Below are 23,433 nucleotides of genomic sequence, written 5' to 3'. Positions count from 1 at the left end.
TAAATAAAAATATTCCATGCACTAAATTGCATAAACATGTGTTACCATAAAATACCATTCTATGGTATTTGTTTACGTAAAGAACTAGTTATGTAGTCTTTACATATTTGTGAATGTGAATTCTTTAGAAATATGGGATATGATAGATATAATTAGAATTATTAATATATATTAATACAATAAATAATTAAGAGCCATGGTGGCGCAATGGTTAGAATGGAGTATTGCAGGCTAATTCTGCTGACTGATTGCCAGCAGTTTGGCAATTCAAATCTCACCGGCTCAAAGTTGACTCAGCCTTCCATCCGTCCGAAGTCGGTAAAGTGAGGACCCAGATTGTTGGGGAAAATATACTGACTCTGTAAACTGCTTAGAGAGGGCTGTAAAAGACTATGAAGCAGTATGTAAGTCTAAGTGCTATTGCTATTATTATAATCAGAATCAAAATATAAAACATGGATTGAAAACATATCTCAATAAAGTGATAGAATACATGTAATAAGAGAGCCAAAGTTCAACCATGCATATTTTCAAGTAAGAATCTGACAGAAATTTGTTCCCTTAGTGTGTTCTTATTTCATCACTAACAACTCACTGTGGCTCTTGATTACATGCCAAAATGTACAGTAATAAAAATACTATATATAAAAACTATATCCCCAGATATATATAAAAACTATATCCCCAGATATAGTTACTCAACTCTGAGCTAGATGGGACCAATGGTTGTTCCTCATAATTGTATTCTTGTAAATTATTTTCTTCTAGTTCGGAGGAAATAAATCCTAATCTCATACTTAGGGAGTGGTACTGTCCTCATAGTTTTAATGTGAAAAAGTTAAAGAAAGCATTTGAAGGAGTTCCCTAAAGGATTCATGTGTCCTGCTATCAAACATCAGGGGCCTCAAGAAAAATATTCACTAGTCATGTTTTTTAACAAGGAATGAAACTGGGGAGAAGATGGCTTAGTGGCAGATGGCTAAGTGTCCATCTGTCAAACTTTAGTCTGCCTTTGTGGAAAATTTTACACAAGTTTATTCACTTTTTTTTTTAACTTTTTGTGTGTCTCTCTAGCAGCTCAAATCAAAAGGGACTTGTAATGACCAGAGGGAAAGGATGTACCTGCTACAGCCTAAGTGGTCAGTGTGTGAACTGGGTAGATCCTATCTCCAACTGTATCATCTCCAAAATCATGAATGAAGTGCAGTGTTGCACACTATTTGTACAGCAAGACTTGTGAAGAGAAGAAACCCCCCCCCCTGTTTTAGATCTAGAACTAAATATAAATTTGGCTGCCTTCAGAGAAGACTGGGTGTCTGTGCAATTATCTTTAACAACAGTAAGACCACTTTGTGTTGCTGTTGGTGGGACATGAAGAGTTTTATTTTAAGGAGGAATCTTCTAATATTGTTGAATGAAGCATTAAATAGCAGGCAGTCAAAATAGTAATCTATGCAACTTAGAGAGATATGTAATTTCTGTGAAAACATCTCATAAGATTTCCTGGTCTATTGAAATGGTGCATAAGGCTGTTGCCCACAAATTATTAATTAATTTATGCTATCATATTTACAGCTGCATAAAAATTTGAAGCACGAAAGTATACTTGGAAGGAGAAGGTATTTGGTTTGAAGTGTTTCCTGGCAGTCTTTGACTCAACAAGCACAACTGAGCCCAAAATTTCTGATGCCAAGTAAGGCAGCCGTTAAGTGAATTTTTCCCCATTAATGACCTTTTTTGTCACAGTTGTTAAATGAATCATTGCGGTTGTTATGTTAGTCACATGGTTCTAAAGTGAATCTGACTTCCCCAAAGACTTTGCTTGGCAGAAGGTTGCAAAAAGTGATCACTTAACACCGGGACACTGCAACTGTCATAAATATGAACCTGTTGAATCTTGATCATGTGACCATGGAAATGCTGCAATGGTCGTAAGTCACTTTTTTCAATGCCACTGTAACTTTGAATGATCACTAAAAGAACTGTTGTAAGTCGAGGACCACCTGTGTATCTTCAACACACTTCTCACTGCTCAAAAGTATTCAAGCAAACTAATGTTCGCTTTTTAAAGATTTGTATTTTATTAATTACAGATAGTCCTCAACTTATGAGCACAATTGAGCCCAAAATTTCCATTGTTACTTGAGATATTTGTTAAGTGAGTTTTGCCCCATTTAACAATCTTTCTTGCCTCAGTTGTTAAGTGAATCACCGTAACTGAAAAGTTAGTAACCTGGTTGTTAAGTGAATCTGGTTTTTCCATTCAGTTTGTCAGAAGATTGCAAAATGGGATCACTTGACCCTGGAACACTGCGACCATCATAAATATGAACCAGTTGCCAAGCATCTGAATTTTGATCACGATCATGGGGATGCAGCAAAGAGCATAACTAAAAAATGGTCCTAAGTCACTTTTTTCAGTGCAGCTGTAACTTTGAACGGCTATTAAATGAACTGTTGTAAGTCAGGAACTACCTGTACATTACAATAGTTTGTTTTTTGAGAAAAGCCTTGTAATTTAATTAATAGCAGAACTTAGCAATACATTTAAACACATTTTCTGAGTATCACTTAACTTAAATTTGAACAGTTTGTTTGCAAAGATAACTTGAGTATTTATTTCCAAGAGATTGTAGCAGTATTTATTGAGTATTTTCACCTACATTCAGAAAAGATTTCTGTCCTTTACACTGCTGGCACTATGTGCTTCCTATCCTGCTTCTCTCTTGCACAGAGACACACTTAAATAATTCGTATTGAGTGACAATGCATTTCAAGCCTGAGGTCATTACTAATTTTATTGAATGTCTTCTATTCTCTTAAGGCACTTGTCACATCATAAAATGACTGCAAGTATATTTAATAAAGGAAAAATGTTTGGGAGGGGGAGAAGAGGCAGCAATATTGAAAGATAAACCTTTGTGAAGATGCTCTCCTTACCTGATTTCTCAACCAGCTCTCTGACATCTTTCTTTTCCAGAAGCCCTGAGTACCCAAGTCCCCTGCATTCCAAAATGGTCTTCAGCTTTTTAAAACTCAGAGCCACTGGGTCGACCAACTGAGTGGCAAAGAAGCCAGTTTCATACCACACAATGGCTTCAAAAAACCTGGCCAGAATAAACAAGACCAAAAAATAAAGAAGCAAGAAAAACAGTTTCAGCCACATCTTTCTTGTGTGTGGATTTTCGACTCTCAGAAGAGAGTCCCTCAGTCCTACAAGAGAGAGAAAAAGAGGAATGTCCTGATGGAGAAAGCAAAGGGAGCCAGGCATTCTGAATACTTAGGGTCTTGTCCCTAATGTCAGGATCTTTCCCTTTTTCTCCCCATTTGGAACAGAATCTGAACCAGTTGGATGGATAGTGAGTAGAAGACCTTGTCTGGAGGTACCTGGGAGGAAACACTGGCACTGGTTTAAGGCAGCCAAGGAGTCACCTCTCTTTTCAGACCAGCTGATGATAAGGCAGAAATACAAACGGGTGGTGGTGGTGGTGGTGGTGGTGGTGCAATAGAACTTTACCGTGCGGCACCCGTAAGAGAAGGGCTGGAGCGTTTCAGGGGTGAAAAAGGATGACCGCTTAAGGGGGGAGGGAATTCTGAACGGCGGCAGCGAAGGGGGTGATTTTGCGTTAGCGATGTCAACTGGGTTATTGGGGCGGTGACTGGCGCTCGAAAGGGAAGATCCGAAAGTGGGATGAGGGGCATTCCTCGGTGGGGGTAGGGAGCAGAGCCAAGGAAAAGGGCAGCTGGACTGGGCAGGGCGAGGCACCTCGCTTATTACCCCTCCACGGGCAGACGGCGGTCCTACTTCTGCGGGGACCGCTGGCGGTGACTTGGCTGGGCTTCCGCGTGCCCCGTCGTCGTAGCCGCCTCCCCGCGGCGGAGCAGAGCCCAAGCCGGAGGAGACATAACAAGTGACGTCTGCAGTCGCGGACGGCCGCAAAGGGAGGGGGAAGGGGAGGGATGTGGATCCAGAAAGCCGGAAAGGAAGAAGAGATCTAACCCAGTCAAGCAGTTCTTCCTTCCTGGGCGACCAACTACGGCGCTCACCCCAGTGACTAACCTGGGCGTTGCTCCTCACGGGTTTGTTTACCTAGAAAACCTGCCGGTCGGTCACGTTAAAATGCCTTATCTTCGTGCGTTTAGCGCAGGCCACGGAGTTGGCCGCTTGCCTTTTAATCTTCCCGCGGCGATTGCTACAGACAAGCGATTGTCTCCTTTCCGCCCACTTTTTGTACCTGGTAGAGAAAACAGCGGGAGCAAAAAGAACCGATGGAGTAGTCCACCCACTCATTTGGTTCTCCCGACTCGAAAGTCGCTTTAGTCGGAAGTGATACTCTACTAAATGCGTTTACATTCCGAACTCTAGTTCATTCCCAAACGGAAGTCTGCAAGGCAATTTTGAGGCTGTTAATTAACATTAAAATCATGTTTCCTAAGAAGAAAAAACAAATCTATGTATTATATCGATCTCTTCCCCCCTCCAGAAATATTCTTGTAAGTCAATTATGCTGAATAACATAAGATTATAATATAACAGTGTCTAAAACAGAATATAACAAAGTATCCAGTATTCAAATTCTATACTGCAACCACATTGAACTATTTTAAACATAGCATTAATCATTGATTTATTAAATAAATCATAATTGAATCACACTTTTCTAAATCGGCTACAAGATATACATTGCATACACATTTCAATGACTGCACATTTCACAATAATCCACAATCACATAAAGCCATATCACAGTTTAGCAGTGTTGACAGTCATACTCTGACATTTTCCCAGCATATCTCCATGACATCAAATATAGGAAATTGTAATTTTAACACAATTAAGAACATGTATAGGTTTCTACTTGTGGAATGAATACAAGATGAGGATAACACCACAGACATAGCAAAACAAAAAACAAAAAAAAACCCACATACTGCCAGGGCAGAATTATGCTCTGACCAACTGTAAATAGGGAAAGGCCTTAATTCATTGGTAAGTGCCATGTTTAAACTAGTTCAATATTTTATTGAGACGTTACTTCAGAGCAGCTTCAAGATACATAAAATTGGTTAGGTATTGTCACCTATTACTCCAAAGAAAAGCCAGGTGATAAGCAATTGAACTGGTGATGGTATTAAATGAATAGTACTTATAACTGGTTCTCAGAGTTCTGACCATTGCAACATCCCTGTAGTCAAATTTGGACAATCAGCAACTAGCCTAGGTTTCCAATTATTGAAACATCTGTGGTCATGTAACTGATTCAAAATTTTCTCTGCTAGCTTCCTACAAAGTCAGTGATATGTGAGGTCCTTATTTAACAATACACACCATTAACTATATATAGACTGCTGAGTAGATATTTGGATAAGATTGTACTATAAAGTTGCAATTCTATGGATTACCTTATGCTGAAGTAAACAAGACCTTAGAAAAATAAGTTTTAGAATTGCAGTTCTAAACTAGTAGCTGTTGTGGTTCGACAGCTGCCTGTGCAGACAGCAGCAGAATCAGACAGTGGGGAAGAATGGGGATCAGTCCGGGAGTCTGGAGAAGACTCAAAGGAGGATCCTGCGTCTGATGCAGAGATGAGGCCAAGACCATCTGGGAGTGTGGTGCTGTCTCCGGAGCCTCTGGAGTCTGGCAGCAGCGAGGCCAAGGAACAAGAGGGGCCTGTTCCCAATGCACGTGTGTGCAGAGCTGCTAGAAGGCAAGAGCAGTTGAGACAAAAGGGGTGACTTGGGAGTAAGGCTTGGAGATGATTGCCCCTCCCATAAGGTATAAAGGACAGGCAAAGGTGAAGAAACCTTTGTAGGAAGCAAAGTCGTTCATTTTGTTCAGATTAATCCTTGAAGCTGTGTAGACTTTGTACTTCGGTTGGTTTTTATAATTCATTTGACACTAGTTCTTGGCAGCAATTCAAAGAAAAAAAAGGTGTGCTTATCTAGAATGGACTGTTTGAGACTCGTTACCGGCTGGGAATGAACGTAATTCCCAGCATTGAAATAAAACAGTTGTTTTAACTAGGCGTGTGCTTAATTATGATCTTGGGAAGCCTTGGTCAGAACAGTAGCAACCTAGTAAGACATAATAAGCTTTATATAAAAAAGGCAGGATACAAATAAATATATCCGCTTGCCTTCAGAAATTGTGGGTGATTCATCACTGGAGATTTTTAAGAAACTGAATAGTCACTTGTCTGAAATGGTATAGGGTCTCCTGGTTGAGCAGAGGACTGAACTAGAAGCCCTTCAAGCTCCCTTCAAGCTCTGTTCTGATTGATTGATCATTGCATAATACATGCACAATCACTTTAACTTTGCAGAAATAGTGTGCTCCCAGTTCAATTGATTAAACAATATTATATATATGTGGAGTCCCTTTTCTGAAGTAGTGCTTGCCTTCCAAGATCTGGATGGTTCTCTTTGCTATTATTCAGAAAGGCAATGAAAACCTGGCTCTTCACCCAAGGCTACAATGGAGTGTAACCCATACTTTCTCTGCTTTGATGTGCCTACTTGCTATTTTCGCTCATTTTATAGTAATTTGATTGTTGTGAACCATCTGGTATTGTTGGGAGTTGAGCAGCATACAAATTTAATAAATCATAACACTACAGACCAAGGTCACATATTGCAGTAAAGCACACTGCAATTTGACCAGTAATATCTATGAACTCGGCCATTAGGGTTTGTAAATCTTGGTTTACAACTCAGCATGTAAACCTGGCTAGCTGGGAGTTAAGACACACGGTTTAAAAAAATTTTTATCTCAATGAGCACTTATCTGATCTGAGGGGTCCCTACGTAAGACTGTTGTATTTTCTCATTTTGTAAAACTGCAGCATATGGCCTGCACTAAAGCATGGGCAAAGAAAAATAAATTTTTACCAAGGTAAAGTAGCAGCCATTACAAGCACTAACGCTTGACGGAAAAAGCAAAGATAACGTAACTAAATACGGTTAAGAAACGTGCAACAACGAGGATGAGAAGCACATTATTTCCTGAATCCACGCTATGGGTCGATTATTTATTACTGGTTTTTTTTAAAGGGGGGACAGGTTCCCAACAATAGCTCAGTTCGACGAATCCACTATTTGAAGGTTCCATATACTCAGCTCGGGAAAACAAACATAGTCCCACCGTGTAGCCTGGAGATAATAATCAGCTCGCGACGGAAGTTTAAACTATGAGAGAAAGACCTAAAAAAAATGGCTTCCGTTTTCGCAGGGATTTGTTAGCGGCATCTCGGAAACGGATCCAACTCCCGTTAAAGAGCCCTACTGAGGAAAAACCCCTTTCTTGAAGAAACCCTTCGCAAATAGGCCGTCAGAACCGCCAGATTCTGTAGAAACAGCCGCTTCTTCAGGAGTCTCGGAGAGCCCTTTAGGCGCTCTCAAATCCTGCTTGAGCGAGATCAGGCTTAGCTGACTAAGCTGCTGCCTGACTTGAATGCGGAACACTGACGTGAAAAATAGACTAGGCATGCTAGATAGACACAAGACCGTCACTTAATTTGAAATTAAATTTTAAAAAATGTAATTTAAAAAATCCCAAATACACTTTTGGTGGGAAACCCCCCACTCGGTTATTTTATTGGTACTAGGACTAGTTTGACTTTGTTAGTCGCTGTTATTTATTTACAGACCGGCAGCATTTCCAAGTATTTCATGAGCAAGATGACTTAGGGGGTGAGCGGGAGGCAATGAATATCTAAAAGTCCCGCAACGGTCGTGTTAGAGCTTCTTCAAGGGTGTTGGAAGAATTGTTCGGAGCGTTTCCTATTTTTAATCGTAAACTCCCAGGTTCCCCTTGAAGGACCTACAGGCTGTTTATATAGCTGCCTGTGACGCATCTCCAGTATTTAGCTGGTGGACCTCAGCTGTCTTCCGTGCTGCCTGCAAAAACAACAGCTCGCCAACTGGTTCGCTTTGCTCCTTCGTTCTCTTTCCGCGGAGGTCCTCCGTGGAGTGTCCTCTGGCCGAGCCGTACAGTCTTGCTTGGTCGGCGGGAGGACGAGCGGGCGACGGAGGGGAAGACAATGGACCAATGCGTGACGGTGGAGCGCGAGCTAGAGAAGGTGCTTCAGAAGTTCTCCGGCTACGGGCAGCTGTGCGAGCGGAGTTTAGAAGAGCTGATCCAGTACGTGGCAGGGCTGCGTCGAGAGATCCTCCAGAGCGAAAGTATGTGCTGCTGCTGCTCCCCTTTTCTCTTTAGAACAAGCGTTCCGAAGTGCTTTTCCTCCTGAGAGTTGTGCGGGTAGAAATTCGGCCGGTGAAGCTTGCCTTAAAAAGTCGGCTGTTTCCACAAACCGCACACCAGCGTTATCCACCAGAATTGCCATTGAGCCTGTGCTCAGCAGGGGATTGTAACTAATCGCAGCTTTTTAATAAACGTGTCTATATTATGTATAAAGTGTTCATAAGACATTGGGGTGGGGGTAGTAGTTATTAGAAGTACTCTTTGAAAAAGCTTGCGGACAAAAGAGAAACCCTTATCACAAATGTTTCATAATTTTTCTTTATGGGGACTGCTGTTACAGAAATAGGATCAGGGCTTATTAGGCAAGATGGCAAATCCCTATACAAGTCCTATTCTGGCTGTTTTGTTTTGTCCCAGTCGTCTTGTATGGATTACTGTGTTTCCTCATCTTCTCAAGCTTTATGAATGTGTCATCTCTTCCTTTAAATTTGCTTTTAGTCATGTGATCTGTGCTTTCAGTGTAACAATTCTGCCCATTTGTTTTTCATTTAGTTTGATCAGGTTCATTCTCAGAATATTCTGTATATACAGATAAACCCTCTTTTGCTTTAAACTATATTTCCTTATAGTTGGCTATAATTTTGTACAGGATACCACTTTCAAGTCCACTTCAGTTTGCCCCTCCCAATGTTGGTTCTTTACTTTTCCATTAGTTAGAACTATCTGAAATATGTTAGAAACAGTAGTAGTAAAAGAATAAAGTGTATCTTCCGTTTCTCCACACCCTCCCCAAAAAAGCAGGAAAAAATACCAAAAATACATATGACTGATGTAAAATTAATTGGGCAGGATATGATTCGTATATTTTCTGACAAATTCAACATCCCTACACAAATTTTCCTGAAAGGCCATTTTGAGAATGAGGAAGGTGGTAGTGGGATCAGGGTTTATACATTCTTAACATTGTTGGTTAATAAACAGTAGTTTTTACTTCTTCAAGTGCATGACCGTTATACTGTCAGAGGGTTACTTGATATTTCTCACTAGCACAATTGGTCCAGGAGCACCTAATTGCTAATTAACAGGCCTATTCCATAAATCTATTGATGAGAGTAAATTTGGAACTTTAAGATAAAAGGCTTTTTCCTTAGGTCACTAGTCCATTTAAAGAGACAGTATAGAGAAAGCAAAAGACTAATTTGTGTATTTGTGGATATGAAGCATCGGCAGATAATGTTGAATACTTTGTGACAAAACAGACGCCTTATGTATTTGAGGTTATTGAACTAACTGACAAGCTAAACCAAAACTGCAAATAGTTAACTTTTAGAAAAAATATCTCTGGATTATAAGAACATATAAAGAAAACTAAAATAACAAAATTTTTACTCTTCTAATAGCTGTTCTAATAAAATGAAGATGAACAGTTGTTTTCAGGATTGATCCATAGCAGCCCATTCTAGTTGATAACTCTGATTAATGATTTGAAGTGAATTTAGGAAAAGTGAGGTCTGCTTAAAGGAGCCTGTTGTTTCTTAAGACCAAGATGTTGAATAGAGTCTTAACATAGTTTGTAAATAATTTGCAGTATGAACGATTAATATCAGAGGTAGGCTGCACATACTGTAACAACCGGTTCGTGAAAAATATGAGTGCACGTGCATGCCAGAAGTGGTATTCAGCAGGTTCTGACCAGTTGTGGAGAATCGGTAGGGGAAATTTTGAGTAGTTCAGAGAACCGGCAAATACCACTTCTGACTGGCCCAACCCCCATCTATTCTCTGCTTCCCGAGTCCCAGCTGATCAGCTGGGTCTTTTTTTGTTGCCCTGCACAGGAGAATGGAGCTGGAAAACAGATTAGTGGGGTGGGGAGGGAATGGGCTTTTGCCTGCCATGCCCACCAAGCCACGCCCACAGAACCAGTAGTAAAAAATGTTGAATCCTACCACTGGCACACGCCCACTTTGCTTGCTTGCTGCTGCAAAAACAAAGGGATTTCCTGCACGACAGCTGTGGTGGATAGAGCAGATGAGGTTTGGAAAGTGGCTGGGCTGTATGGGAGGGGTGAGCGAGCCAGATACAAAGGGTGGGATAGCACCATGGTGAGTGAATGGACCCAGCCAGTGGTCGTAACTTCTTTTACGGGTGAGCTGGTCCGAACCAGCAGCAGCCTACCACTGGTTAATATACTTAATATATATTAGATATAGTACATTTAATAGTACATTTCAGATTATAGGTTTTTACCTGATTTTTATCTGTAATAAAAGTAATTTTATCTGTAAACTTCAAAAGCTTCAAAAGCTAACTACAATACTTCTGTAGCAATAAAATGTCTTTGTATTCATATACTGTAATACATTGTTCTATTGTATAGGTCTTTGAAATTAAGATACGAAGCCTGGGCTTTTGAGATGGTTCTCATAATGCAATTAAATTTTAGTTTTTTTCTCTTCTATTTAGATCCAGATGAAGATCTATCAGGTACAATATCACTTGTTATGACCCAGTGTTGTAAACGAATAAAGGACACAGTTCAGAAATTGGCTTCGGATCATAAGGATATCCACAGTAGTGTTTCTCGTGTTGGGAAAGCAATTGATAAGGTATTAGTATTAATTTTAAGCATCAATTTCAATTCAATTCAATTTTAATTTATTGCAGTCCTAAACCAGTACAGATAATAAAATAAAATTTAAGACAGAATTAAAAAAATATTTTTAAAACAATTTAACATCTATAAGTGAGATACAGATTATAGAATTATAATATAAATACTAAAATTATTTTAAACATAATGCATAAAATTACAACAAATAAAAGTGTATTGTTAACATTCACAAAGTGACATATAAAGTTTAAATGAATTAGAGTTACAAAAATGCATTTCAAGATATTCACCCATCAGAATTCAGCAGATCTTCTGCGTTGCTACACAAAACCTAGGTATATGTGCTGTAACCAGGGATACTTTGGGCAACATCTGGGCATAGGCCAAATCTTGGCTATCAGGATTTGTACTAATCAAAGGTAGTATGAATCTGGTTCAGATGCCTCCATAGAAGAAGAAATGAAGAACGTAGAATATTTGTAGCTTAAGTTGAACCCTTGATGCTCTCGGAGCTTGATTGTTTTCTTGCAGATGGTTCATTACCCAGCTAAGTGATATCATCAGTGCTAGAGTGAGTGAGGTTTGCTCTGCATTTATATCTGAGTGGTTTGCCTGTTAGTGTTGGGGGGGAATGTTCCTCATAGTTCCTGGGTTAAACTTTGTCTATTGTTACTGTCTTTATTTGTAGTTCCTCATTGCCTGATTGTTGATCTAGTTTTAAGGTTGGGGTTAATATCTGTTTATTTGAGTGTTGACAACTGCCAAGGAAGTGTTTTGATCTTTTAGCTTTTTGATTGTCCCTTTTGAATGGTATATAGATATTTATCTCTATATTCCTGTTGATGGCTGATTAGTCTGAATGCCAAGCTTCTAGGAATTCTCTAACATTTTTAAACTTAGCTTGGTCTTGGATGCTTAGTCCCAATTGAAACTATAGTGGAAGTCTGTCCATGTATTGTGCAATTAAGGAGTTTTCATCATATTTTCTGACTGTTGGATGATGTTTCTGGATGCTAGCCTTCCGCTTATTTGTCCTATGTGATGGCTGTTACAGTCCTTACACTGTATGCTATAAGTATAAATGATTCCTGTTTTTTTCTTTTGGTGCTACTGGGTCTTTTTGTTTACTTAAGACATTTTAAATTAATTTAGTTAGTTGTGTGTGAGGTTGATACCATGTAGTTGTAACTGTTGATTATTTCTGAAATGTTTTTGATGTATGGCAGTGTTATTTTTCCCCACAGCTTTTGTTGATTGTGCTGTAGTGGATTGAATGGTTAGGCACTTTGTTATAAGGTTATGTGGATATCCATTTCCCTTGCAATAATTTAATTCTTATATTTTAGGGTTTGATTGAAACTAATAAGAGTATTCAGCCACATATTAACAGTTAATAGATTAACACTTGTAATTATAAGATATGGGAACTATTCTATCAATGGTTAGAAAAAAAACATGAGAGCTAGACTAATGGATTAGTTAAGAAGGACAATAGATATTTTTGTTGATAGAAATAAATAAGCTAAGATGAAAGAAAGAGATAGTGATATAAAGTACAATAATATAATAAGATAAATCTAAAGAATAATACTATGTAATGAATATGATTGTAAACATTAACTGTATTACACAGAATATTTGTAACCAGATGACACGTCGTCAAATGAAAGAAGCTATGTTTATAATTTAAAAAAATGGAAAGAAAAAAAATGAATATTCAGTCACAGCTCACACAGCAGACTTCCAGATTTCGTCCCTGGTCCAAATCTTCAAATAATTTTGTTTTGTTTGTGTTTTATTTAATATTGACAAAATGTAACAAGTTTTAACTAATTTCAACTGAAAAATTGAAGAGTGGAGATTATGCACAGATCTACTATAATTCATGCTCATGGTAAATGAGTATTTGTCTGGGTGTGATATTTGAACATGGATGCAGTAGCTGGGCTGGTACTCTCCATATTGGCTCCTCCACACAATGGAATTGGCAACCCTAAATAAGGTGCAATCATGCTTACTAATATAGTAAGCAATAGCTAACAATGTTTTGCCTCTCTTACTGCCATTGTTACTTTAGATGTTTCTTCTGCTACTTTATCTCCTCAATTTCCTGAATAAATCAAGGATAGCTATCCTTGATAACAGTCATATTTGAGAGTAATTTCATCAAGAGCCCACCTTACCTTACATTGCCCGTGGCCAATAAGAATTGATTTTTATGAGTTTGCCTACTAAAGTTTTGGAAAACTCCTCAACTCATCTCATGAATTATTGGATCCATAATGTGCTGGGGGCACACCAGTTGAATAATATAATCTCATTTGTGATCTGACCAAGTCAGTTGTAAAAATTCCTTCTATAACCAGATCACAAGACAGATGCTGTGAGGTAAATCATCATCTTTTAACAACTCCATAATCCCTTGCAGGGTAGAGTTTGGGCAACTGAATGGAGCTAGCAGAATATTTTAATGTCTGAATGCTTTACCTGTTGCCAGTGTGGAGTTTTTTTCAGCAGATATGTTCTCAATGTATCCAGAGAGAGAAATATCCACCTCTACCTAGGATAAAACTCACAGCTTCCTGTTTGTGAGGTGAGAGTTCCACCTCTAGGCCACTGCCCCACTCCTTCTGTGAGATATTTAGCACTAATATTTTCTTACAAGATTAAGTAAAAAAAGTACAAGGATCAAAAAAAAATTATATAGGAGAGAAAATGAAAGATATTTGGAAGCAAGTTCAGTTGTATCCTGTGATGAAAACTAGTATTTCCTGATGCAGTTCGACCTCTTCCACAATGCCTTAAATTAAATGTGAATACAGAGGTTCTTCAACTTTTATATTTTTGGAGATAGAGAAAATGAGTTTGGAGTCTCTTCTGTCTGCAGTTTTAAAATATGATTTGAATGTAGAAGCTACAATAGTTTAGTAATGGATGAAATAGTTTGAAAGTGCTGATATTGGCATTTGAATAAAACCAGAAAAAATTGTTTCTCCTAGACTTAATTATCCTTTTTTAATTCACAGAATTTTGACTCTGACATTAGCAGTGTTGGAATAGATGGATGTTGGCAGGCTGATAGCCAGAGGATTCTGAATGAAGTTATGGTTGAACATTTTTTCCGGCAAGGAATGTTAGATGTAGCTGAGGAGCTTTGTCAGGTAATTGCAGCCAGAATGTAGAGGCAAAATAAATTATTTAATAATCATAGATTATATTAATGTGAAAAATACTCTGATAACTAATAGATATGGACTATAACTTTCCCCCCCAGGAGTCTGGACTTTCTATAAACGAAAGTCAAAAGCAACCATTTGTGGAGCTGAACCGAATATTGGAAGCACTTAAAGTTAGAGTTTTGAGACCTGCATTGGAGTGAGTTATTCAGCTATTTGGAAACTCTTTAGATTAAAATCTAATAGATACTGAAATATTTTCCTTTAATAAAGTTATGTATGTTGGGGTTTGAGCTAAATAAATGTGTACAAAGTCTCATCTATCCTGCCTCAACTGAAAGACACAGCTTGAATAATTCTAATAAGTAGCAGGAGCTGTCTTTCTTTCGTTGAATATGGCATTTTCTGAGTAAATAATCAGTATCAGCCAAATAGTACAGTACACTCATGCAATATTAAGCTGAAGCCTGCAGTTAAGAACTGGCTAACTAAAGATAAAATGACAGAATGCTTTTCCAAGTTGTGCTCTTTTTCCTATTCTGAGTGCCAAATATGGTTGCCTTTACTTCACAAATAACTGTATTTTGTAAGAAAACGTTCTGACATTCCTTATGATATAGTAATTATTTAGCATCCCTATATTTCATGTGCCCGAGACAGTAAAAAAGATCACTTGAGCAAATGTTTAGGAAAACATGAGAATTATCCAGCTTCCTTCTTTGTTTATTTGATATTATTAGAAATAGATTTGGAGCCTTGTATTCCTACAGTATTCTGTGCTACTCTCTGTTTTTTACAAGGCTCCTTGCTAGCTTTAAGAATTCCAAGGATTTCTTAAATTCTAGTATCAACTCTTCTGCTCTGGAATAGCAAGAATTGTGTAAATGTTGCTTAGAAATAAATAATAATTAGTATGGGCAGATAATTCATGTTCCTCTCACCCTTGGAGAAAGAGTTGCGCTAGTTATTCTGCTTCTGAATTGCCAGTACAATTCTTCCATAGGGACAAGATGAAGTAATTCCCTGATCTCCAAACTTGTTTTTAATACATTCTCCAGATTTTCCTAGAGAGATGGTTTCAATATGCGTGGAAAAGAAATTTTTGTTTTGTTATTTTAGGACTCCTTTTAGAAGATATCCTATAGCAGGGGTCTCCAACCGTGGCAACTTCAAGACTTTTGGACTTAAATTTCCAGAGTTCCTCAGCCAGTCTCAGCTTTGCTGGCTGAGGAACTCTGGGAGTTGAAGTCCACAAGTCTTAAAGTTGCCGAGGTTGGAGACCCCTGTCCTATAGAACTTCAGCAACTTTCATTTAAACTGGGATTATCAAATCACAACTGATCCTTGTTTTAATTACAGTTTTGGAATTGATGAGCAAGGTTATAATAAGATTAGGACAAGAGAGTTTAACAGAAATTAAGGTCTCTGAAATTGATAATGATTACTATTCCAAATCTGTATTGGAACCAGTCCTGCAAGACTTCTGCATTTAAGCATTGTTCTAAATAATACAGTGTTTTTGGAAGTCTGCTGTAGAAGCTTCATGTTTACTTATTATACATTATCTGAGCTGAGATACTAGTAGTTTATTATTGTGTAGTATTAATAAATGAAAGTGAAAAAAAGTTCTTTTAACAGCCTTGCAGACAAAACAGCTATTTGTTCAGAAAATATTTGTCAACTCCTTTGCTCATGTGGAGATTATCTTGGCACATTATGACCCAGTGGGGAAAATGTCAGCTTGCTGTTAATAAAATATCTCTATCTAGTTTCCTAGAGACCATTCATATTTGGCAGAGGACTGTAAGTAAGTAGTGTTTTTTTTTTTTAACAAAACAAGGACATTTCCCTGGAACTCTGACTTGGCTTTTACTGGATGGCAGCTACCAGGAACTGTTAATCACAGTTTCCATGAAATGCTTTTTTAATTGCAAGCTACATTGCAAAATATTGGATATTAATTTTGAAATTGCATTTTACAGTCTAAATCCAAGATACTTACATTTGTAGAGAGCATTATTACTTGCTGCTTGCTGGAGGTATACTAGTGATATAAGGAATATAGTAAATAACATTATTTTAGTTTTTAGTGACCTCAGTCAAATAGGTAAACCATTATTCTAATTACTAATTTTCCTGCTTTGCTTTTCTTAAAATTAATTATCCCATTATTTCTTAGGTGGGCTGTTTCGAACAGAGAAATGCTTATGACACAGAATAGTTCCTTAGAGTTTAAGCTACATAGATTATATTTTATTAGTTTATTAATGGGTGGAACTGCAAATCAGAGAGAAGCATTGCAGTATGCAAAAAACTTTCAACCATTTGCTCTCAATCATCAAAAAGGTATGCAATATGAAATACTATATTCTAGATAACAACAGTATTTCAAGTTAAAAGCTGTATGTATTGAATTCTCTACAAATATTTTATTTCCCTAAATAGTTTTACTGCCTGTTTACAGTTTTTAAAAATTTATTGATAAATATTAGTGCTTTTGTATAAAAATTTAGAGACACAACACATCTAATTATAAAAGCTTAAGAGTGCTTTCTTCCAAGGATTTTGTTTGTTTGTTTCTGAATCTGAGAGCTGGTTTAGCCAACCAAAGGTTCAAACGGTAGTTTTACTGGCCTATTCATTTTTTTCTTTGGAATAATTTTTTCTCACTGCCAATACTATAATGCTATTTTTTTTTATTCTTTCCCATTCTTGAAAATATTTTTGTTTTCCAGCAAAACGGGCTGCTCTTGATGAAACAAATGCAAAATCACACTTGTGCATCACTTAGGTTCATTTACAACTGTTCATATATATCACTAAATAGAACTGCTTGTTTTTTTATGTAACTAAAAACCTCTATACCCAGCATTTTTGGACAGCTCAGATCCTGTTTTTGAGAAATTTTGTTGCACTTGTTCACTTTCAGATTGTGCATCAGAACTGAAAAATAATGGTGTTAAAAAATAGAGTTTCTTGAAATGGTTTAATTATCTGCCCAATGTCTGGTACAGGTATAAGAGAAAATGGAGGTCAACAACATTTTACTTGGGCTACCTAGAGAGTTCTAAAGATACAAATCTTGATTGTAATTATAAAGATAATTTTAAGTTACATAAAAACACGTTTCTATTTTTTCTTTCTAAAGTGCCATGTGGGAGAGATTAAAAAAATAACTTAAGAACTTTGCAAATTAAAAAGAATGTACCTCCAAAAATTCTTTATCGATAATTGAAAGAATCAAATAATGAGATATTGCTGGTAAATTGTCAATTTTTATATGTTCAATATATATTAAAGTTTTTATAATAAAAATAATATAATTGTATGTGTCCATAATAAAATAATTAAATTGCATTTTTTAACCTTTTGCAGATATTCAAATTTTGATGGGAAGTCTTGTATACCTGAGGCAAGGAATTGAAAATTCTCCATATGTCCATTTACTAGATGCAACTCAATGGGCAGACATATGTGACATTTTTACAAGGGATGCTTGCGCATTATTGGGACTCTCAATTGAATCACCTCTTAGCGTCAGGTATGGCTTCTTTCATATTACATGCATTTTCAGCTTGTATTATCTACTTATTTCTCTTTTTAACAAAATTCTATAACACCCAATTCCAAATTTATTACCAAAAATAAAATCCAACCCTCTAGTTAAAACGACAAATTAGCATAAACAGCGTAAAAATCTTAAAGTCTTAACTAAAAAGTATCTATGTAGCAACGTTTTGGCAGAATCTCATCTGCCATCATCAGGCTTTTGTATTGTGTTCATCTGAAGTTTGGAAAAGAGATAAGAGGAAAGAATAGTTGCCCTAATAGAAGAAGGAGAAGGAGGGGAGGAAAACTGAATGGAACTGAGGTAAAGGAAAGAAATACCTGTACAGAAAAAAAGAAAGAAAAATAAAAAAGAATGTAAATTAATTACATTCATCCTGCAAATCACTTCTTTCAAGCAACTGCTAATCCTCAGCTTATTCTCAAACTCCTTAACACTAATGTCTGCATAACTTATTCTTCCATTCATTGTGTCAGCATCTTTCTCAGCAAATGTAAAATAATCCCCTCGTATCCCACACCCAATTCATGGCTAATAATGAAGGAGGGGGAAAGAAGAGAACCTTCTTTTGGGTAAATACATGCTTAGTAAATGTATTATTGTAAGGGAATTTTCACAATATTAAACTTTAATATTTTGCTTTCTTCAGCTTTTCAGCAGGTTGTGTAGCATTGCCAGCTCTAATTAATATAAAGGCCGTGATAGAACAAAGACAATGCACTGGTGTTTGGAATCAGAAAGATGAATTACCAGTGAGTATTTTTTTGTATCCCAATAGATAATTTCTTACATGGAGTAGGAATTAATTCTATAATGTAAATATTTGAATTAGAATTTTGCACAAATCACATTGTAACTTGAATTTTATTTCTCTTAAGAACGCCCCCAAATCAGGATATTTTAGCAAAATATACTTTAGAATAATGAATGTTTTATTTTTTTTATTATGTAATATGATCAATTTAATTTACAGACAAGCAACATCTGTAGTTGTTTGATGATAGTGATAAATGGCTCTAACATATTGGTACAATTATTCTTATAAGAAACACGCATGGGAGAAGATCACAGATCTTAGTCATTTAATAGAACCATATTGCTGGAACACCTTGTTAAAAAGGTACCTTAATTAGTCATTTCATATTTATTTGTAAATAAATTACTTAAAGAAGTTCAGTGATTAAGAATTAAATGTTTTATAGCCCACAAATTCTGTCTGATATTTTATTTTATCGATATTAAAATAAATGAAGGTATTTTGTTATTGTTTTGTCTAGATTTTGTTTTATTTTTTAGCACTATTAATAAGTCTTGTGAATGCCAGTGTAGTGTATAGTTAAAGACCCCAGGCTGGAATAAGGAGACTATGAGTTCTAGTCCTACATGGCAAACTTTGTCCCAAAACTATAACCAATAAAAAATATTTGCACTTATTCATGTAGTCATCAGGAATTAAGTCTGATTCAAAAGGGCATATGTACACATAAAAGTACACCAGACTGCTAGTGGCGTTCTCTCATCCTAAATTGTAAGCAATAGTTTACATTTTTCATGATTTTAAATAATAGAGGAAAGATGAAAAGAGGAATCCAGGTAAACCAAGTAGATATGTGGAGTTGCTTCCGCTGCTAAATTAAGGTATGGCATGGTAGTCTCTGTTTACAGCCATTGTCATCTATTGAGGTGTTGGGTTGAAGAAGTGAGATGATCGAAAGTCAAAGAGTCTTTCCTTATAATAATCTCAGAAAGAGACAACTAATACAGTCATTGCCTTTTTTCAAGCATCCTTACTCTATATTACTTGGAAAATGCCATTTTGAGGCAAGGAGAAAACAAGGAATCCTATCCATGTCCATCATCATGAGGCGTTTAACTTTCCTATGAATTGCCTGAGACACCTGTGGGAAGTGAAAAGCAGTTGAGGCATTTCCAATCAATTATGATCCTTTCCAATCAGTTATGATGCTTTCCAGTCAAGATGCCTGGAGTAATATAATATAAATCATTGATCTAAAACAGTTAGTGACTGCATCTTTGTTTTGTACAGATTGAAGTGGACCTTGGCAAAAAGTGCTGGTATCATTCAATATTTGCTTGCCCCATCCTTCGTCAACAAACAACAGATAACAACCCACCCATGAAGCTGGTTTGTGGTCATATTATATCAAGAGATGCTCTGAATAAAATGTTCAATGGCAGCAAGTAAGTCAAAATTCAATTCACAGAGAAAATTGAATTAGTTTTAATTTAATATCTATTTGGAAATGAGTGTGAATTATAGCAAATATTGGCAAGAAAACAAAAAGTAAAATCTTTTGAAACCATCTATTAGCATGTCAGAAGATTGAGTAGCTATTTGATTTTATAGGAACTTGTCTAGTGTTCTCTAAACATTTGATATTTTAAATCAATCTTCCCCAGTCTAGTCTCCTCCTTCATATTAATTATAGCATCTGATACCATATTGCTCTGATACTGTACAGCTAACATTTCAACATCTGAAGGATTCCTAGTTGGAAATAGGTTCCAAGTGACATGTAATAGAGTACAAAGTATCCAAGTGAATTATGATTTCTGTCCTTAGATGTAGGGAGAACGTTTGACACAGAGCAAACATTGGCTTCTAACCAGAAGTAGAATTGTATGCAGCACATTCTCAGAGTTCAAAGAAGCAGTAAATAAAATCATTTTTCTTTTACTTCTTGGAGGGATTCAGCCATCTAGATATTCTTTACCAAGTAGTTGGCTTGGTAGTATAAATGACAAGGATAGAATAGCAACTGTGATAAATGAAGAGAGAGATGGAGGCTCTTCTTTGGACTCCTGTTTCTTTTTTTAGTCACATCTTCTTTATGTTGTGGTGCAGAAAAGGTAGCAGAAGTGTTCTTTTTTTTTTTTAAGTTGAGATTTTTGAAAAAGTTTATTTCCCTTTAAGGAATCAGACCATTTGCCCATTGAGCCTAGTATCCTCTATATTGACTAGGACAGATAAATAATATAACAGGGTACATTATGTTTTATAAGCTCTTAATCTCACCTCCACATCCTTCTTTCACATAATGGGTTAAATGGCTTTCTCGTCACTGCAGCAGTAAAATGAAAGCAAAATCATTTTTTAAATTACTTTGATAATTTCTAGAGCATAATTGTTTTCACAGAAGACTTGAGAGCGATTTAGTCTTTCATTACTTACAATAAGAGAGACTAGTAGTATTGTGAAACTGATTTAAAAGGAGAATAACTTCTCCCTCCTAAAAAATCAGGAGTCCAAAGTTTAAAAATCTAAAGATGATAGCTTGTATTTGAAATGGTCCAGGAAATGTATTTAGTGAAGCTGTTGTACCAATAGGTCTCACATGATTCTGACAGTTGATTCTAATCAATATTTTAGTGCTGCTTTTTGGCCAGAAGATGTCTCTATCTACTTATCCAAGTTTCACATTGTCATTTTTTACAGCAATCCTAAATTCATCATCCTGCCTAATTATTGGTTTGGGTATAAGGTTTTCCATCTACTTAAGAGATCTCCTTAAAATCTCTTAAATAGGCATGGTAAAAGTTGTTTTTGATGATTTTCCCCTTTTCCCCTTTTCCAGTTTTAATTTTGATTTTTTATTGTAAATCTTGGTCTCTAGTTGTTCTTTGACTTTTTGTTTCAATATTGTTGAATTACGAACCAAATATTGAAGTGAGATAAAAAAATGTCAAATATTAATTATTTAAATGTGTTATCTTCAAATGTGGCTGTTTGCATGCCATTTTGCGGCTAACTTTAATATTTTTTTTATTCTTAGATTAAAATGTCCTTATTGTCCTATGGAGCAGAGTCCTGGGGATGCCAAACAGATATTCTTCTGAGAACACAAAAGATTATATGTGTGTGATCTGGAACACTAAAATAGGCAAATGTTCCATTGTATGCTGTACATACGAAAGAGACTTCTTTTGAGTCTGATGCTCCAGAAATTTTTGCCAACATTTATTGCAGATGTACAGTTTGGAAAAGCTCCAGATGTAATATCTGTTATAGGGCTTTTACTGTAATCTTGGTCATCATATCTGATCAAGATATTACACCAGCAGTCATTCAATGCAGATTTTTTTTGTACTTAATTCTATGGTGACTTTGCTTTATAAAGTAGAAACCAGTCACCATATAATTCTAATATTTGTCCTGCTGTTATCATTCTGATTGATTATTGTCACCATAAAGAATGTGAAGGAATTTTTTTCATTAGCATGTAAATAATTAAGAGAAGATTTCAGGAAAAAAGTTTAAAAATTGAATATCGGATATACTTGTATTTCTCTTATTATTTTTCCAAGTCAGAACTCTGACAATTTTCAGAGAGTTTTTTCCCCTCCTGTTGGAACATTTCCCCCACTTTTAAATTCCACCTAAATTCTATCTAAATGTGCTTATATATAAATTGCATAATATTTGTATAAGCATAACAGATTTCCAATCATTTCTGATTTAGAAAAACAGCAAGTGAATAATGTTTCCTACACTTGGATGTAGGAAACATAGATTTGTTTCAGTTGTTTTCATAACCAAGAGTTCTTTGGGTAGCTAAAACTATTCAATATCACAGAGCTCTGGAATGGAAAAATTTTCCTGGTAATACTTGTTCTTCAGGTTTTATTTTTTTAGTTATACTGTAATTTTAATTTAATTTGATTTCAAGATCAGTGTCTTGTTGCTGTACAGTTTACTAGACATGATTGTTACATTATTTATAGTTATCAGAACCAAATAAATACACTGTTGCTAATGTTCATTGTTAAGAAGGGGAATAGAAGGTCTTTTACTAGTCTTTTTATCCCTGGATTGGACCTCCATCTCCATCTCCATCTTAGAAATAAATATATCTTCTGTTGTTAAGAGCGTTGTGCCAGTGTCCATGTCCCCTTTAATATCATGATAATATCATTTTATTCTTAAATTTATTATACTGGTGACAAAACAAATATCTAGATTAGAAATTTTAAACTGGATTTGATTACCATTCTCCCTACCTGGTGAATATTGAGTATCATAGTCAGGAAGAAGAAACTAGTAGATTCTAATATTCAAAGTCTTGCCAATTTGCAATGGCCTGGATTCTCTGGGAAAAGCTAGGATAGGTAAAGGATTATGCATTTGTACTATAAATATTATCCAAAGTGAATATGTACTTATAAATTTGATGTGCATTATAGCAAATGTGTGCATTCATTGCACTCTCCTACAATAAAGCAGAGGAGCTATTTAATATCTATTGCTACCAAAATTCCATCTTTCTATGGCTGGATACTAAAATTAGATTTAATTAAATCTACTGGCCCAGCGTATTACACAGAAAAATGTTCACAAAGATTTTACATGTTCAGATAATTGGTCATAATCCCAAAGAATATACCAATGCAACCTGACACTATTGTTCAAATAGAAAAAAAGAAGTAAAACTGTACACTGTATTCTGAGTTACTTCTATAACATGCTTCTATAGAAATTTAATAAAGATAATGAGAAACAAGTAAAAGTGTTTTCTGTTCAGGTTCAAATCTCAGTGAATTTGCTTTTATCGTAATAAGAGAACTGCACTTGTGTGAGTCAAATATATTCTTCTACTCAGTGACATAAGAAAAAATTGAAAATGTAGCAGTGTAATACACAACTATATTCAAGTCCCAAAGGTGCTTTTTTCAAAGAGGCAACTGGACTTTTTGGTTTTGTTTGAAGATGTTTTGCTTCTCATCCAAGAAGCTTATTCAGCTCTGACTGGATGGTGGGAAATGGAGTTGGGGAAAAACACGAAGTCCAGTTGCCTCTTGAAAAAAGCACCTTTGGGACAACCATGACCTGGATTTACCAAGAATCTCCAAAGAAACTCTA

At 36.2% G+C, this 23,433-nt stretch overlaps 2 protein-coding genes across 9 annotated transcripts in view; one reads left to right on the top strand and one right to left on the bottom strand.

Moving 5' to 3' along the window:
• Positions 1-4,314, bottom strand: part of LOC113447271 (charged multivesicular body protein 3) — a 38,145-nt gene extending 33,831 nt beyond the window's left edge. The window contains exons 1-3 of one of the 8 annotated variants that reach the window (XM_087916351.1): positions 3,388-3,946; positions 2,941-3,213; positions 279-390 (exon numbers count right to left, since the gene is read on the bottom strand). Coding sequence is in view for 5 of the 8 variants with exons in the window: in XM_087916348.1 (XP_087772474.1) it covers positions 2,941-3,166 (226 nt within the window). In the remaining 3 variants the exon portion in view is untranslated. Of the gene's footprint in view, positions 1-278; positions 391-2,940; positions 3,214-3,387; positions 3,947-4,060 lie in introns of those variants that run through there. The other 7 variants (XM_087916349.1, XM_087916350.1, XM_087916348.1 and 4 more) reach the window with 7 other exon arrangements.
• A 3,577-nt stretch (positions 4,315-7,891) lies between these two features.
• RMND5A (required for meiotic nuclear division 5 homolog A) lies at positions 7,892-23,074 on the top strand. Its single transcript, XM_026717291.2, has 9 exons — positions 7,892-8,181; positions 10,664-10,806; positions 13,838-13,972; positions 14,086-14,186; positions 16,167-16,333; positions 17,363-17,528; positions 18,205-18,307; positions 19,603-19,757; positions 21,350-23,074. Exons 1-9 carry the CDS (start codon positions 8,040-8,042, stop codon positions 21,411-21,413), a joined length of 1,176 nt encoding a protein of 391 aa, XP_026573076.1. The 5' UTR covers positions 7,892-8,039; the 3' UTR covers positions 21,414-23,074.
• The last annotated feature ends 359 nt before the right edge of the window (positions 23,075-23,433 follow it).

The sequence above is a fragment of the Pseudonaja textilis genome, chromosome Z, assembly GCF_049901715.1.
Source record: "Pseudonaja textilis isolate UNSWEBS1 chromosome Z, rPseTex1.2, whole genome shotgun sequence".
In the NCBI taxonomy this organism is placed as follows: domain Eukaryota; kingdom Metazoa; phylum Chordata; class Lepidosauria; order Squamata; family Elapidae; genus Pseudonaja; species Pseudonaja textilis.
Note: the sequence above shows the minus strand (reverse complement) of the source record. Positions and strands in the feature narration are given on the sequence as shown.